This window comes from Cyprinodon tularosa, unplaced genomic scaffold (genome assembly GCF_016077235.1).
Source record: "Cyprinodon tularosa strain WSP-4 unplaced genomic scaffold, ASM1607723v1 ctg870, whole genome shotgun sequence".
Taxonomy (NCBI): Eukaryota; Metazoa; Chordata; class Actinopteri; order Cyprinodontiformes; family Cyprinodontidae; genus Cyprinodon; species Cyprinodon tularosa.
Window position 1 is genome coordinate 32259 of NW_024039641.1, and position 18322 is coordinate 50580.

General features: G+C 39.8%; 1 protein-coding gene across 6 annotated transcripts in view; it reads right to left on the reverse strand.

The window, feature by feature from the left end:
• The window catches only part of cux2b (cut-like homeobox 2b), a 206677-nt gene that overhangs the window by 30863 nt on the left and 157492 nt on the right, over positions 1 to 18322 (reverse strand). For 5 of the 6 annotated variants that reach the window (XM_038273420.1, XM_038273418.1, XM_038273419.1 and 2 more), the window contains exons 5-6: positions 977 to 1105; positions 766 to 892 (exon numbers count right to left, since the gene is read on the reverse strand). In XM_038273420.1, the coding sequence (XP_038129348.1) occupies positions 766 to 892; positions 977 to 1105 (256 nt within the window). Of the gene's footprint in view, positions 1 to 765; positions 1106 to 18322 lie in introns of all 6 variants that reach the window. The other variant, XM_038273417.1, reaches the window with a different exon arrangement.

Consider the following 18322-nt stretch of genomic DNA (forward strand, 5'->3'; position numbering starts at 1 on the left):
TTGGTACCCGGCCGCACAGAAAAAAGCAGAAATGAAGTTTCGAGTAAATTCTGGACGCTACCCACTCAGGACACTTGGAATACATTGGACGAGCAGTATGGAGGAATATTGACACGTTTTTTGTGGACTTTTATGGACCTTTCTGCCTCGGGCGCCATAGACCTCCATTATTTGAATGTCAGCAGACAGCAAGAAGCCTCCCAGATCTCCAGATGCATTTGAGATATCAAAAAAGTACTCCAGAGTGTTGTTCAGCATGGGGGTGAGTAGAAAATGAAGGCTAATCATGTTTTGGGTGTACTATTCCTTTAATGCAGGGTGGGGTTATTTGGCACAGGTGCAAATCCACCAAAACATGAGGAAACGACGATTCCCAGTCGTATAATCAGCCCCGTTTCCTGACGCGAGATGCCCTGCAGAGTAACAGCCGACGTGAAAAGCCCTGAATTTGGAGGAAAACTGACCATGAACACACCACCGCCTCTTTAATGTACGGTGTTGGCAGCATCATGATGTGGGAAATCATTTCTTAAAGAGGACAGAGGAAGCAGGGAACAAGAAAACCCATGAAGAAGACTCAGACAGACTAATGCCGAACCAGTTAAAGTACCGGTTCTGGCAGCTCGTCCATCGCACACTTTTTAGAGCTTTGTTTGCAAAAAAAAAATAAAATCTAAACAAACAAAAACATTAAGCTTCGTCCTGATGTCTCATCAGTGTTAGACAGACGGAGTTCTGTGGGTATAAATATTTTCAGAATCTCACCGTTTGTCCTCAGTTTGGTTCTGGTGGTTCTGCTGCAGAGATGCAGGGGCCTCAGGGGCCGGTGTGCTGTTAGGGGTCATCCGGGAGGCCGGAGGAGTAGAATCTGTGGAAACGTCCTCTGTGGACCCTGTAGGAGGACAGACAATGATCCGGATGACCCAATATGAACCTTCAGAGAGAGTCAATGAGATGAGGATGATTGTGGGCTGACCCTTCTCCAGGTGTTTCTTCCAGTGCCCGCTGATCTCGCGCACCAGGGCCTCGCTGCCTGGGGCCGAACTCTGCAGCTTCTGCAGCCTTTCTTCTAGGGAGTGGGAGGCCTCCAGCACAGGAGCCGGATCTGTGGCAAAAAAAGAAAGAGAGACAAAAACAAATCGGTGCATAAAAACTCATGAGACTCACATAACAGACATACAAGGCTGCGTTTCAAAAAAGAAAAAGCTAAGTAGCTGTTTCACGGCGGCACGCGCTGCCTGTAAAGCACATTACAGAGTTTTCTGCTCCACGGTTTCGACTCCAGCAGGATATTCCACAGAGACCGGTTTCCAGAGAGTGACTATTAGACTTTCCTCACTCAGATGCCTTTGAAAACCTCACAGGTTGGACCTAATGACACGAGAGCAGCTCAGGCCCACGTGAGCAAAAAGATAAAACCTAATGAGCTCCCCGGCACGCTGATGAATGGCAAAGTTGATGAAAGATTACGATAAATATGCGACAGAGGCTTAAGTGCCAAATATACACTCAGGTAAAGTGTGGAAAAAGTCTGCTCCTGAAAAGGGGGTTAAAAAAAAAAAAAAGGGGATTCTTTAGCACAACAGAGGAGCTGTTTTGCAATGCATGCGCAGCAGCACGGGGCCCATGGGGCCAACTAGGAGGCTGTTTCTCAGCTAACAAGTCTCCTCTGTATCATTTGATCATTTAAATTATTATGCCAGGAATCCTCAGGAGGCAGCTCGGCACTCCACATCACAGGGCTGTTTTTAATCTTCCCCTTCCCTTTCTTCCCCTCCCGAAAAGTTCAACAGCTCAGAGAGAGAGAGCTGCTCCTGTTGTGTACCTGCCTGCCGAACACCAAAGGAGGTGACTTCTAGTGCCAAAGCACAGAGAAGGAAGCTCAGGGGAGCTCCTTGACAAGGAGGCGGGCGGGCGGCGGGGGTGGGGAGCCACATGCACAGACAGGCGTGCACAGAAACACACAAGCCCGCACACCGCAGCCCTTCAAAACTCCAAAAGAGGAGGAAAATCGCTGCTTTGCAGCACAAACTTTTCTTCCACAGCTTTCATCCGCTCATCTTAAGACGTGTGTGTAGAACCCGATTGGATCCCTCCTTCAGAACGGGCACCGACTGAAGTGACTTTTCAGAAGGAGTTGGATCCACAGACGTTTAAACTTTAGACGCCACAGAGAGAATGCAAACTCTGAGGCTGGCTACCAAAAACAGATCCCCATCAGATCTGCTGCTGCGTGCAATTTGTTGAAATCCTGTCCGCGTTTTCATCAGACAATACATTTTGGAGAGTTTAATTGATGAACCGTTTCGATGTTGTTGTTCCGCTTACAGTCGAGCGCCGTTTGCATTCACTGTTACACCAACTGTGAAGCTGTTGCATCAGTCACAGGGGACATCACCATTAAGAGCGCAGGCCTTCCAAGACAAACAGGACGACTTAAAGCACTGCTGCATCATCGACCCTCTGTCACAGGAATCACTTTATCAGCCTCTTTACCCGTATATCCTTTCAACTTTTAATCATCAAAGGTCAGAGATTATGGTTAGGAATCTCTCATGCATGGGGGAGCCCGGATTATCAATCAGAGGCGGGGGGGGGGAGGTAAAGTCAGATTTAAAGTGAAGTCGGTACAGAAAAGCAGCAGGGATGTTCTCAGAGGGCCCTGGATCTACGGTTTCTGAGAGCGCGCCCAGGAAGGCTGCTTAGAACCGATGCAGCTGCTAATTGATGGAGCTAATGAGAAGCTCCAGAGCCCCGTCTTTATAAAAACCCCCTCAGTAAACCTGAGAGGAGAAGGTTCTTTCACTGCAAAAACGATCTAGAAATAATAAATTACAATTATTTAGCCTTAATTTGAGCATGTAAATAGGATAATTTGCTAAAGGAATGAATACTTTGCTCTTCAAATAAGATAAATTAGATAATACACACTTAAATTAAGAGAATGCAATAATTTTTTATTACACTGAAAAAAAAATGAAATCTAAATGAGTAGTTTTTTCTTTTTTTCTCTACAGTGTCCTGTCTGGCAATGTGGCAATAAGAATAATTGTCTTGATGCCAAAAGGAGCCCAATAGATTTTACTTTCACAAGTGTAGCAGTACGGCAATTGCCATATAACTCCACTTGTTTCATGCAAATAAATTGCTTTATTATAATTATGCAGGGAGTTTTACAGTTTATATGGACACTGCAATGTAAGTAGAGCAGAAAAACAGAAGAAGAAAAAGGAGAAAGAAAAAAAAGGACAAAAGATGAAAGAAAGAGGAGATAGAAAGGAGACAATGACAAAACATTTTCCGTCTGCTTCATCGCCTGTAACGAGATGAAAAAAAGAACAGCACAACCAAAAGACACGGTACGAGACATACAATAAAGCAACACCTTGAAACTATCGCTAAAGTAATATTATTAAGTCTGACATGTACTCTGTGTTACCTGAAGATATGAATGTGGGGTTTCTGTTTGGAGTAATTTTTTCTTAAAATAAGTGCATTTCTTCTTGAATTGAGGAGGTAAATGAGACACTTTGCCGATGGAACAAGACAATTTACATTTAAAATAAGAAAAAACAATTGCATTGTCTTATTAAAAGTGCATATTATCTAATTATCTTACTTTAAAAGGAAAAAGTACTAATTCCACTGGCAGACCATCTTATTTACCCGCTCAAATTAAGGCTAAATACACTTAATTTAAGACATCTTTTACTTATATTTAAATGTAAAACCTCTTGTTCTGTTGGTAAAGTGTCTCGCCTCCTCAATTCAAGACAAAAAGCACTTATTTTAAGAAAAAATTACTTATTTAGATTACATTTTTTTAAAGTGTTCAGCCAGCTGCTGATCATTACAAACAAACTGAAGTACATCTACTCATCATCTTTGATTTAAAAAAAAGTAGAGCATCGATGTGGAACACTGGAAAAAAATCGAAATCTTGACAAGTCATTTTTTCTTAAAATAAGTGCATTTGTTCTTAAATTTAGGAGGTAAGTGAGACACCTTGCCAATGGAACAAGACAATTTACATTTAAAATAAGAAAACATAATTGAATTGTCTTATTTCAAGTGCATTTTATTAAAATATCCAATTTTAAGAGTAAAAATACTCATTCCATTGGCAATTCATCTCATTTACCTACTCAAGTTAAGAGTAAATCCATTAATTTAAGACATTTTTGCTTATTTTTAGATAGTTTTTCCAGTGAATAGATTTGTTGCAGAAAAATGAAATCCGATATTAGTTTTTCACATGTGGCAGAAAAGCTGCAAAGGATAAAATTGAAATCTAGATAAGTATTTTTTTCTTTTAGTTCTTGGATTGGAGAGGTAAAAGAGACATCTTGCCATTGGAACGAGACAATTTACATTTTAAATAAGAAAACGCAACTGCATTGTCTTAATTTCAAGTGCATATTATCTAATTATCTTATTTTAAAAGTAAAAATACTCATTTATTGTCAAACTCATTTACCTGCTCAAATTAAGGTGAATAGACTTAATTTAGTAAATTTTAACTTATTTATATTTCTAGATTTTTTTCCAGTGTGCACTGCAAAAACTGAATGAGCCAATTTTTCTTAAAATAAGTCTATTTTCCTTTAATAATCTGCAAATAGAACAAAATGATTTATATATAAAAAAACAACAACTCCATTATCTAATTGAAGTGCTTAATATCTAATTATCTTCTTTTAAAGACAAAAACACTTGTTTCATTAGCAGAGCATATATATTACCTGCTCAAAGGAAGGGAAGCATCAGTTATTTTAATCAGGTTGTTTTTATTTTACGTCAGTTTTTGTAGCATATCTCCAGCAATCCCTCAACATTCATCTAACTGAAGCAGTTTTCTAATCTTTTTTTTTTTACGTTGAAAGTTATAAAGGATTTCTGGTTATGAATCCACATCTTTACACTGGAAAAAATGATTTAATCGTATTTGCAAAGAGCCTCATCTCAGGATCCATAAATCTCTACTGGAACCATTACTTTTTATTCACTGGGAAAAAATGGAATGTAGATAAGTCATTCTTTTAAATTTTTAAAATAAATGCATTTGTTCTTGGATTGAGGAGGTAAAAGAGACATTTTGCCAATGGAACAAGAAAAAATACACTTAAAATAAGAAAATACAATTGCATTGTCTTATTTCAAGTGCATATTATCTAATTATCTTATTTTAAGAGTAAAAATACTCATTCCATTGGCAAACTCTCTCATTTACCTACTCAAATTAAGGGTAAATACACTTAATTAAAGACATTTTTTAATTTCTAGATCGTTTTTCCAGCGTTAATAAGCCAACCAGCTGTTAGTCATAACTAGGAAACGCCTCTACCTGACCTTTTATCACAAACACTGCATAAAAATGGTGTCTGAAATCAAGGAAAAAAGAACTAAATCTCACTAAAAAAGCAACTCAACATTTAAGATTTTGAAATTTAGAAATAAGGATGTTAAAATTAGAAATTATGTATTAAAACAAAATAAATAAACATAATTTTTTTTGGGTCAGATGAAGACGGCTGGATGACCTTTCAGCAACAAACTGGATGAATCTGTAAAGCAGGGAAGAGGATCTATGGTGCTGTGGGCCCCTCTATCCTGAAACGCATTAAAGAGTTCCTGGACTCCTTGATGCAGCACAGCTGATGACGTTCAGAAACATTTTCAGTTTGATTAACTTTCCATTATCAGATTCTGCAACTGCAGTAAATTACTCCAATTATCTTAATTAGGAGCGAGGAGACCTCCACTGTCAGGCTAGAGCTATTAACAGCAGCTCTCATCATTCCTTTAAGTAAAAACTGAACCGGTCTAAAGGAGAACATTCCTGATCCAAAGCAACAAACAGAAGTGACCGCCTTCATGCTGACGTCATCAATAGGATGAGATCCTAAAAAGATTTTCTTAAAGGTCTAAAAACGAAGTAGATGCAATATAACAGCAACCTTTCAAAAATATCAACAGATGTGACCCGTTTTAATCGATACATTTGGATCAAACTATGAAATAAAAAGAATAGAAAGTTTTATGATTGAGTTGGATCATTATATAAGTTACATAAAAAAATAATGAAAGTCAGTCCTGATAATCACAACCTCTCTGACTGCTCAAACACTGGAAAACATTTCTTAAATTAAGTGTATTTACCCTAATGTTAATCCTAATGTTTTGTATTGAATTTTATCATTATATTTTATCATTTTATATATAGATATATATCTCTATATATCTATATATAAAAAGTTGGGTTAGAACTGTAAATTTACAGTCATTTTTACTATTTTTCAAGGCTGCACTTTTAAAAAGATGAAATTGTCCAATTGTTTCCCAACGAAATTTCTTTTTGTTTTACATTTGTGTAAAAAAAAAGACAAATAAAATCTGTCTACACTGCAAAAACGATCTAGAAATAAGTAAGATTTTCTTAAATTAAGAGTATTTATCCTTATTTTAATTAGGTAAATTAGATAGTTTGCCAATGGAATGAGTATTTTTACTCTTAAAATAAGATAATTAGATAAAATGCACTTAAAATAAGACGATGCAATTGTGTTTTCTTATTTTAAGTGAAATTGTCTTGTTTTATTAGCAAAATGTCTCACTTATCTCCTAAATCCAAGAACAAATGCACTTAATTTAAGAAAACATTACTAATCTAGAATTAGATTTTTTCCAGTGTAGTTTTCCAACCGTCTCACTTAATCAACTTTTCCCCATCTGGTTTCTCTGGATTCTGGAATAATGTCGGAAAACCTAAAAAAAAAAAAATAGAGCTGAAACCATGAATCAGATTCATCCGGATTAATCGATTATTGAAATAATCATCAACTAATTTAGTAATCGAATCTAAGACAAGCCTTTAGCTGACAGTGTGACCCACATAGCAGGAATTATATAAAAATGGGAATAAATATATAGAAATATTTTGCATTTAAGATTTAAAAAAACAAACAACCTTTTTGTCTGTCAATCTGCTCAATTAGGAAAGTTTTAGTTTCACGCGGTTTGATTTGATAAAAAATCTTCTTTAATAAACCTTATATCCTTATATGTCTATCCAAATATTAATCAAAAAATAATCGACAGATTATTTGACTTGCAAAATAATGGTTAGATGCAGCCCTATACAAAAAAAAGAATTAATAATATTATTAAGTTTAAACAATGGGAAGTTAAAAAACCAAAAAGGAAGTTTCCATCCTAGAAATCCGTCCGACATATCACCACTCCGCCTTTTAGTCTTTAGTTCCTCTTCCTGAGCTTCTAGTAGCTCAACCTTCTTATTCTGGCTAAAAGATGCAGACTGAGAAATCCTGGTTAAATCTTAGTGCGTCAGAGTTTCTGATAAGGGTCTACATTTTAGGCTGCACAGGAATTACACTGCAAAAATGATCTAGAAATAAGTTAAAATTTCTTAAATCAATTTTCAACTTTTTGCAGTGTATATCACACTAAAAATAAGTGCATTTTTGTCTTGAATTGAGGAAACAGACAATTTGCCAATGGAACAAGACAATTTACATTTAAAATAAGAAAAAAAAAATTGCATTACTTTAAACCAAGTGCACATAATCTAATTATCTTATTCTAAGAGTGAAAATACTCTTTCCATTGGCAAATCATCCCATCTACCCACTCAAATTAAGGGTAAATACACTTAATTTAAGAAATTTTTACAGATTTTTAGATCATTTTTCCAAAAAAAAACAGTCCTCCAGGAGGAGACCTTTGACCTCAGCTCATAGATGCGAATGTTCATCACACCTCGCTCAGAACAGGCGGTTCTCCATCAGGACAGGAAATGATGCGTTAGGTCTTCCTCTGAGACCAAAGGAATCAGCAGCAATTTTTTGGAGGTACAGATTCAGGGAGTCTGAATACATCCCAAACAAAACTAACTTCCATCTTTTATCCTTTTAAATAAACCAGAAATAATAAAATCCACTGAGGTTGGTGGTTAGCAGATGGCAGAACGCCGACATTTGCAGAGCAGCTTCCATCCTGATTCAAACCCTTCGTCTGCTGCTGCTTCCAGAGGGACGGCTCTGCAGAAGGCATCTCATGGCCTTCTGCAGGCTTTCAAAACAGCAAGCTCTAATTCGGACAAATTAGAGCTTGTTTTGGATTATTCACAAACTCCAGAGCACTGGAAGCCAAATAGGGCACAGCAAAACTCAGCACAAGCAGGAATAATGCAACAAACCTTAAATATCAACAGAGCTGTAAAAGTTTGGTGGATTGATGCAGAGTTTCATCACTTGGTCTGAGCTGTAATGAGGTTAGCACCCTGTAGCTGCCTGATTCTGGCCACCATCATGTGAAGCAGGAGGTGTGTGTGTGTATTTTGGGGGGGGAGCGGACGGACGCGTGGTGGGCCAAGACAAGCAGGTGTGTCAGGGCGGTCCGTCTTGGCCCTGTCAGCGATACACCATCATTAGGCGGCGTGGGCGCAGTAGGGTGCACTATTATGTCTCCCTGGGCTCTGTGTAATTACGCTCTGACATAATTAACCCAGCAAGCCCATTAGCCAAGCATTGGCTGGCTGAAGAGAAAGAGGAGGGAAAAAAGCTATAATTATTTGTTGTGTGCATGTTAATGAGGCCAGCTGTGTTCCCATCATACAACACGAACAAATTAATTTACAAGGCTGTGCTCCAAGGTTTTTTTTTTTTTCTCCCTTTTCATTCAAAACAGACTTGTTTTTTTCTGCCTCTCCGTGCGAGTGGACTTCAAGGTCCACAAACACGCTTGGCGGAGCCGCCGCTGCTGCAACCAGCAGCAACCCTGTCGTAATGCTGTCGTTACACTGCAAAAACCATCTAGAAATTTCTTGAATTAACTGTATTAAGCATAATGGGAGTAGGTCAATAAAACGGTTTGCCAACACCGCAAAAAACCGAAATCTAGATAAGTAATTTTTTCTTAAAACAAGTGAATTTTTCTTTTATTGAGGAGGTAAAAGAGACATTTTGCCAATGGAACAAGACAATTTACTCTTAAAATAAAGAAAACACAATTGCATTGTCTTATTTCAAGTGCATATTATCTTCTTATCTTATTTTAAGAGTAAAAATACTCATTCCATTGGCAAATCATCTCATTTACCTACTCAAATTAAGGGTAATTACACTTAATTTAAGAAAATTCTACATTTTTACTTATTTCTAGATCGCTTTTGCAGTGAATGGAATACGTTTTTTTTACTCTTACACTGTAAAGAATCTAAATTTAGATGAGTAATTTTTTCTTAAAATAAATGCATTTGTTCTTGGATTGAGGAGTTAAAAGTGAAATTCTGCCAATGGAACAAGACAATTTACTCTTAAAATAGGAACACATAACTGCATTGTCTTATTTTAAGTTCATTTTATCTAATAATCTTATTTTAAGAGTAAAAATACTGATTCCAATGGCAAACTATCTTATTTACTTACTCAAATTAAGGGTAAATAAACTTAATTTAAGAAAATTCTACTTATTTCTAGATCGTTTTTCCAGTGTGAGATAAGAAAATTAGATAATATGAATTTGAAATGAGACAATTCAATTATTTTTTCTCATTTTGAATGTAAATTGTCTTATTCCATTGGCATAGTGTCTCAATTACCTCCTCAATTCAAGCAAAAAATATGACTTAATTAGATTTAAAACATTTTTTTGCAGTGTAGAGGAGCACATTAACTTTCACCTTCACTCTCCGTGTAGAAAGATCTGCCATCTTCAGCCTGTCAAGGAACCAGTTTGATGAAAAGAAACACAAACTGTTTGCAACAAATTCAGAAACATCTTCTGTTTGTGGCATATTTTAAAACCATCAAGCATTTGATACTCAGACGGCAGAGCGAAGACTCCTTCCCTTGATGTGGCAGAAAGAGAGGAAATATTCAAATATAAAAGGTGCGTGGAGAGAAGAGAAAAGGGAGAAAAGGTGTGATGGTGGGAAGCGGCGGCTTTTTGTTGGCGAACCAAACAAAGCTGAAAGAGGAAACTTTTTAACCTGTGCTTTTTCTTTTTCTTTCCCTGTTCTGTTTTAAATCGCTGCTCGCCGTGTTTCTTTGACAGACTGAAGGACGAAGACGGAACAGCATCAATACCGACGCGTTTTAAAACTCACAACAAACGGGGGGAGGGGGGGTGTCAAGGAAAACAAAGAGGGGAGCTACGCAGCATTTAAAATTAACACAAGACGCTAGCGTGAAGAAAGGAGCTCCTGTGACAAACCCACCTGGATGGAAAAAAAGAAATAAAAAAAAACACAAACTGATTCATTTCATCCAGATCAGAATGAATTAGCGGCGTTAAATACCACCCTGCTTTTATTTCTGCATCCCAGCAGCTCCCATCAACACACACATTCCCTCACACGCTCCCCTGCTCCCTTTGGGCTCTCCAACTCCACCGGGACGACTTGGAGAGGCCTGGCTCTTTTATGAACATAATGCATTATTAAGCACCTCAAACATCTCCTGGGCCTTTGTTTATTACTGCTCTTATTAATCACTTGTGCATAATCTCGTCCCGCCCAGAGAGCTTTCATTTTCCGTCAGCTTTTATATGCCCTTATTTTCCAACACACTCACACAGAGCACTTTCCTCCCGACTCTAGGTGCTCAGCCACACAATTACAATAAAAGCGGCTGGCCGTGCCTCGCAGGCCTCCACTGCTGCTGTGTTTATCTACAGGGAGGCTGAGGAAGGACTGCTGATCTGAATGACAGCAGGTCACTGAGGTCACAGCTTCCAGTTCAGAGGGAAACTTCAGACTTTTCTCTGGAAGAATGTTTTCCACTCCGAATGTTGAAGGAGAGTCTTTTTCATTACTACTGTTATTCAGTTTTAAAGCAGGATGACAATGAAGATGTCCCAACAGATTGTCTAAGAGCTGGATTTACTTCTATAAAGTCTTAAATGGCGACCCAAAGCATTGTCTGGCATCGAAGCTAAACCCAGTGTCAACATTAGTGGATACTTGTCGATGACCCAAATGCAGAGATTACGATTTTTGGAGTTTTTACGGCACTAATGGCTCGTCTTTTTGACGGGCTGACAGGAAAGGGGGTATGAGTAAGGGGGAGAGACATGTGGAAAAGGACCACAGGTCAGATTTGAATCCAGGTCGGCCGCGTCGAGGACTAAGGCCTCCGTACATGGGTTGTGCGTGCTAATCACTGCGCCACCTGCCCGCCCTTTCTTGCTAAATTTAATGAAGTAAAAATACGTAATCCATTTATTTAATTCAGAACCGATCGACAAGAAGCTCAGAAACGAAAAACTAGGAGACACTAAGGAGGCATAAACCGAAGGAATGAGGAGAGTCCAGCAACCGGTAACTGCAGAGCAGGAGTATATGGCTGTGTCCGAACGTCCTCACTAATCACTATACAGGGCATTTTATAGTATTTACGCCATTTTCAAAGTTTCAAAACATCTAGTAACCTGACTCCTTCAGATGGATTTGCTCCGCATATCCATCTGGAATCCTTCCATTGAAGTAATTTTGGGAAGGGGCGAAAATACTGGTTAGCTGATTGGCCTATGTTGGTGATAGACGGGCCAAATAAACCAATCAGATCAACGAAGCATATGACGTACTAACAGAGCGACAACGAAAACACAACCACAAGCCAGGCTACTCTTGCCGAAACCAGTCGGGAGAAGAGCAAAAACATCTTTTCCTCTAAGACAAGCCTCCAGAGCAGTGTTTTGCTCTTCTTTCAGTGAAGAAATACAGTTTAATTCCGCTAAAACTTGCTCGATAGCCACGCTAATGCTAGTTTCATCGGCTGAAGCCGCCATGTTCTTTAGACTGAACTGTCGCGCTTCTCGTTGCGTCACACCTCAACCCGCCTCAAAGCCAACGCTGATTGGACGTTCGTTTGGTGAACGGCTCCAAATTTTCTTCAACGGAGAGTCTCCAGACTGATTAGCGAGTGAAACCTTGAAAGCTCGCGAGATCAGGATGGTCTCACGTGGCTAAACATCTAGTGCAGAGGTCATGGATTAGCAGACCAGGGTCCAGATCCTGATCCAACTGCTGGCTAATCTGGACTTAACCTGATTTAAAACATTTATAGATCATCGCATGTTGTCCGGCGACAGTGTCTAATTTCACTTGCTCCTCTTCTCCTGTTAATACGGTAAAGCCCTGGGGAGCGTCCGGCTCCAGGCTGCACGTGATCCAAATGAGCCAATGAGCTGTCAGTCTAGGTTGCTGCTGCTGCTACTTTTAGACACAGCAGGCAAACCTGTGGCAAGCCGGGCGATGGGAAAGAAGGAGAAGACCATGAGAAAAAGAGAGCAGAGAAAGTGTGGACTGCTGGAAGAACTGCGGTGAACTGGTGAAAGAAAAGTGAAATGGCGTGCTCAAAGATGACCCTGCACATTTAGAGGATGTTTGGCTCAACCTGCTGCTGTGAAGCAGGATTCTCCACCATGAACAGAATCAACAATAAATCTGGATCCAGGCTCAAAATGAGCTCCTTGATATGTGCTTGAGAATGGCTTAGTCTCCGGTTAAACCCAGGTTTAAAGCCTTGCAGGGCAGCCTAAAGCCCACTGCCAACATTAAGACAGGAAAAAGGAAGAAAATAACAAACGGTGAGTTCAGGAGTTTGAGAAAATATGGGAATCAGGAAATTATCTATAAACCAAACTGAACAACAGTTGTTCTCTACTTAAAAAAACCCTTTAGATTTTAAAATTGAAAAATTTTCTATTTTTTTTAAATACATTTTTGTACTTGAAAATTCAACATATAACATAGATGCATAAACACCTCATTTCATTTCAGTGTTAAATTCTGTTTAAAGTAACAGATTATAACTAAAAATGTCTCCCGACCTTTACTGGTTGATGATTTTCTTTATTCGGACCCCGCTGATTTTTAATTGGTTACCCCTTGGTCTAGTAGTGAATTAAAAATTTCCCACAATGCACCTTGAAAAGCTGAAATAAAGAAAACTACAATTCAGCGATACAATTGATCCCTTCCCGTTATCATCTCAACCCCAACCCCTCTACAGGGGAACAGAAGACCTCGCCTATTCAGCCAGGCCAACAATTCACTTTAACGACCCCCCTTTCAGAGACATAGACAGGTATGGGGCATTGCAGGCTAACAAAGAAGCCAAACGACTCTCTTTCCAAAGGGGTGGACCTGTTTTAATCCATTTAAATTTGCATGTTTTCTAAACCAAAACAAGGCTTAGTTGGGCTACTTTATAAAACCTCCAACTCAGCGCTATTTCTGACATTTTTAATTGAACATTAAGCTTCCTGGATGGGAAGCGAAACGTCTTCAAACTTGGAAACAAAGTCCAGTGGATTGTTTTTTAATTTTTTTGGAACGACCATGACCTGGATGACTGAGAATCTTCACCAGCAGATTAAATGTGCAGCATTTAGTGCAAGTCAAACAAAATCCACTGAAGCTACTGTTAACCAGTAGCCAGTAGCCAGCCTGTAAACCAGTTACCAACAGGAATAATCCATGACTGTCTCCAAACATCCACTCAAACCCATAAATCCCTCACTCACTTCATAGTGCAGGGACTATATAATGGACTTTATATTGAACTCACCTAACTGACCGTTCAGACAGATGATCACTGCTTTTCACTCCATGTGGGTCGCATAACTCTGCCTTCCTGGGATATATCTGCTCGTCTAGTGACCATGGATCATCACTTCTTTCCAAAATGCAATGTGGTAAATTTCGAGTCCACTACTTTTTCATCCACTAGACGTTCGGACACTCATTTAAAATGGTGCAACCACTTTATAGTACCCTATATAGTGATTGGGGCAGACGTTTGGACACAGCCAATGTTCTTGGTCCTAGTTCCTACCTATCTGTCAGCACTATTCAGATAGCATTTATTCTGTGAGAACAGAGGCACTTTGCTTAGATCTCCATAACAATTTGAGGTATTCGGATCGAGACACAGTTTTAAAGCTTGAATATCCACAGTGGACCAACGCCTGTGAAGCTGTTTGTGCGTCAGATTTACAGGTGTACAAGAAACTGCGATTACAAAGGTTCCTGCTAGGATTCCAGTATGTATATTAAAAAAATGCAACTAACTGCTTTATTTCTTCCTTATTCGTGGATTGAAATTTTTCTAATTAATTGAAAGTTGTCTTGTTAAAGTCCTGGAAAACAACCCAACTTTGGTGTCTCTCCTCCTCCTTCCCATTAGGGTCTGAAATTCCATATTGAAAGCCAAATCCCAAACATGATTTCCCCTGAAATAATCACCCAGAAGCACAGTGCAGTTTATTTCTCCTTAGCAAAGAACGGATGGTTCTGATGTCGTCTCTAGTTCCGAAATGTTTTAAAGGCCAAACTAAAATTATAAAACTCTACAAAAAAGACCAAAACCATAAAAAAAGGTTATATACACCATGCTTCCTTCCAGATAGTTTTTAGTTAATCCTTTTTGAGGCTAAATAGAATTCCAGCACTGGGTGCAATAAGCAGAGGTGGCCATCTGCTGGTAGAAACACAGAACAACCAGAAAGCCAGATGTGGCAATAAAAAAAACAACCAAATAATATACCAGTAGGATGGGGATCTTTTAGAAAAATACTAAAGCCTCTTTCCCCCTAAAATAAGCAGGTTAACGTGTGTTTTTCAAACATGTGTCGACCCTAAAAAAAACGATATTTGCTCCCATCACATTGGCAAAAAAATAGCTGGGTCTAAATCCTCACTGGCAAGCTGCTTGGCCTCCGTTCCTACGTGACTGGTGACATCATCACGCAGGGTCAGCGTTGATGATGTCACCAGTGTGACAGAAATCAGGAAAGTAAACAATGGAGAACAACATGTGAGGAAGCCAGGGCATAGTCAGTGTGCTTTATTGTTTTGCTGTATTATCTTTCCGTATCCCTCTCACCAGAGCGGCTCCGTGTTTATTGAACGTAAAAAGAGTTTTTTCTGCTTGTTAGATCAGAAGCAACTGGGGCGGTGTGTTGTAGTTTGTATGTTGCGTTCAATGGTATCACGTAAATAATGGGTCACCCTCGCTCTGGTATTCCCCCAGCATGCCGATAAGACCAATGGGGATTTTAACGCTGGTCGCTTGTCGAGTTGTTTGACTCGAGTAGACATGCATCACTGAGTTGTTCCCACTGCCACTAAAAGCCCATTGTGTCAGGACTCCTGTCTTTGTGTTTCTGTGTTTGTCTCCCTTCCTCCACCAGGAGGCGCCTAGCTCTGGTCCGCCTCCTCACACACCTGCGGATGGTTTCCTCGTTAACTGAGCGTTCTTAAGCTGTTGATTGCCACTACCTCGACGCCAGAGTGTTTGCCAGTTTAGGGTACTCTAGCCAAGCTGAGTTTTGCTGAGTCAAACTGAGTTTTTGTCAACCTGAGTTTAAACATTGTTTGTCTTTGCCTCTCGGCAGGAAGTCATCCTGCAAGCTGGATTTTTCAGACCTTCTCTCCCTGGAAGGATCAACTGAGCTTCAAGCTGAGCTGGGGTTCAAACAGGAGGTTTGGGTCCACTTTCCCCAAGAGATCGTTTGAGCTTCACACTGAGAAAGGGATTTATCTCCACTACGACCCGTTCAAGTGCCACAGGAAATCTGATTGGCAGTCAGTTTCTCCATTCACCAACTAAGAACCGCATTCTGGGTAAAACCTGTTCCGCCCTCCACCGAATCAGAAAAACACTGGAACTACAGCACACAGACAGGAGTCAAGAATTCAACAACTTCTCTGGAAACGTGAGTTAGCAACCAAATCCTCTTCTCCAAGTTCACGAGTCAAATTTCCCACTGAGCCTGAACTAACCACTGTGTCTTCCCCTCACTTTTCAGTTCCGGTTGAGCAGTGTTCAGAGCAACACTCCTCTCTGAATAATCTCTTCAATAAAACCTGCTAAACCTTTTCCCCGGTCTCCCTGTTTGGTCTTCAGCATTTGGGTCTGAACTTTAGTAAAATCATGACACATTTTGTGTCAGTTTTTCGGCCAGTGGGAAAGGAGTATTAGTGAGCGACTTTTCTCATTTTCCTTCTTAACTTTCCATTAAGATGCTCGGACAGAGGTCCCTGCCATGGGTCCTACCCTCCGTGTTGCGGGTCCATCTCCCTGATCGTTGTATCGGCCATAAAATCTCTGAAATAAAACTTTTTTTTCTTGTTATCTATAAAATATTTTATAACTTTCTAATGAACTGAAATTATCCTTGAATTATGTTTTAATCTGAATAATAGTGGGAGTTTTTGAATGGAATAATAAAAATACAAAACAAAACTTTTCTAGTGATATCCTAAAATACAGTACTAAGATGAAAGTGTGGCCTCTATCCGCAGTACCAGCGGTCACCACTAGCATGCACTGTCGCCCCAGCATTTCCAATGACACACATGGAGACAAGCACACACTCCTCAGACTTGCCTTAGGCTCCAAAACACACACACACACACACACACACTCTAGCGAGGGGTGTATTTAGATCAGAATCTTCACAGGCTCTCCATGAGCTTTCCGCTCAGATAAAAGGAGATGTGTTCTAAAAAGGAGAGGGTGGGGGGGGCGGATCCTGGGGGATGAGAGTGTATACTGTGAGGAGGCGAGGAAGAGCAAACACCTGGAGTGTCAGTCTCAGGGCTACGCCCCTGGCGACAGGGCCTCGCTGCTCTCACAGAGGTGGCAGCAAACGCAGGCGTTCAAACGGCTCCCCTCCGCATGCAAACACACACACACACACTCTGCAGGAGAGAGGAGCAGAGGAGGAGGAGGAGGAGGAGTCAGGCGGAGGAGAACGCAGGCTGTCTGTGAGCGTTTAGTGATCAGGATGTGTTTACGCGCGCTGATCAAAACCGTGCGGAGGTGATGCAAACATTGTTAGGGAAACAATGTTAACAGGCCTCTTCCAGGCGTCAGAGAGCGGGAAGGAGTTACAGCATGGGGAGGGTGTCACAGGTGCATCAAAATACGCCACGCTAATGAAACACTCTGGTGGATTGACATGTTGGCTCCGGGGCCCGAAAAAATGAGATGAGGAACATATTTCAATCACTCACATCAAAACTTTCTGGTTTCCCCCTTTTTTTTGGGTGGGGGGTGTTTACAGGAAGTAAGAAAGCATTCAGACGTCATGATGAACCCTCAAATGTGCCCCGCCTTCCACTAAATGTTACCTTCGCTGCAGGTCTGCTCTGATTGGACCACCGGCCTTTTGCAGGCACACACACACACACACAGAGGGAAAGGCACTTTCAATGAAATAATAGGAGGGGAGAGAAAAAAAAAAAGGCACGCCATGAATAGTAATAACTGCATTAAGATTAACGAGCATGGCGTGTAAAGAATAATTGCATCTGTCAAAAGATTAAAAATACATGAGCTGTGGCGTTTGTTGAAAGGAGCGCTGGGAACGCTGACTGTTGTGTCTGAGGGACAGAGAGAAATGGAGTGGGGGCCACAGCCAAATGAGTGTCCTCCCATGTACCTGGAGTCATCCATTCTGGAGAGACTTGGGGGGGGGTGACCTTGTACACCAGCAGCAAGCTGTATAGTGACAAACAGGGACTGAGTACGGCGAGCCCCCCACCCCCCAACCAGCAAAGAGCTGCTGCTCCATCAGAGATCAGCTTATTTATAACAGGTTCAACACCTGTGTGATTGATTGATTGATTGATTGATTGATTGATTGATTGATTGATTGATTGATTGATTGATTGATTGATTGATTGATTGATTGATTGATTGATTGATTGATTGATTGATGTGACCCCTGACCTGGGTTAAGGTCAGGGGTCAGTAAGCATCAAACATCTGTTCAATGAAACCTCCACACTGCAAAAACAATCTCAAAATGAGTAAAAATGTCTTAAATTAAGTGTATTTACCCTTAATTTGAGCAGGTTAATAAGATGATCTGCCAATAGAATTAGTATTTTTACTCTTAAAATAAGCTATCTAGATATTATGCACTTGAAATAAGACAATGCAATTGTTTTTTTCTTGCTTAAAGTGTAAATTGTCTTGTTCCATTGGCAAAGTGTCTCACTTCAATCCTTATTTCAAGAAAAAATGCACTGATAAAAAAAAAAGGACTTATTTAGATTTTTTTTTTTTTGCAGTGCAGCCCCAGATCCAGCTGCAGCATCACACACAGCAAAAATGATCTAGAAATAAATCGACATTTCTTAAATTAAGTGTATTTAGCCTTAATTTGAGTAGTTAAATAAAATAATTTGCCAATGGAGTGAGAATTTTGATTCCTAAAATAAGATAATTAGAAAACATACACTTGAAATAATACAATGCAATTGTCTTTTTCTTATTTTAAATGTAAA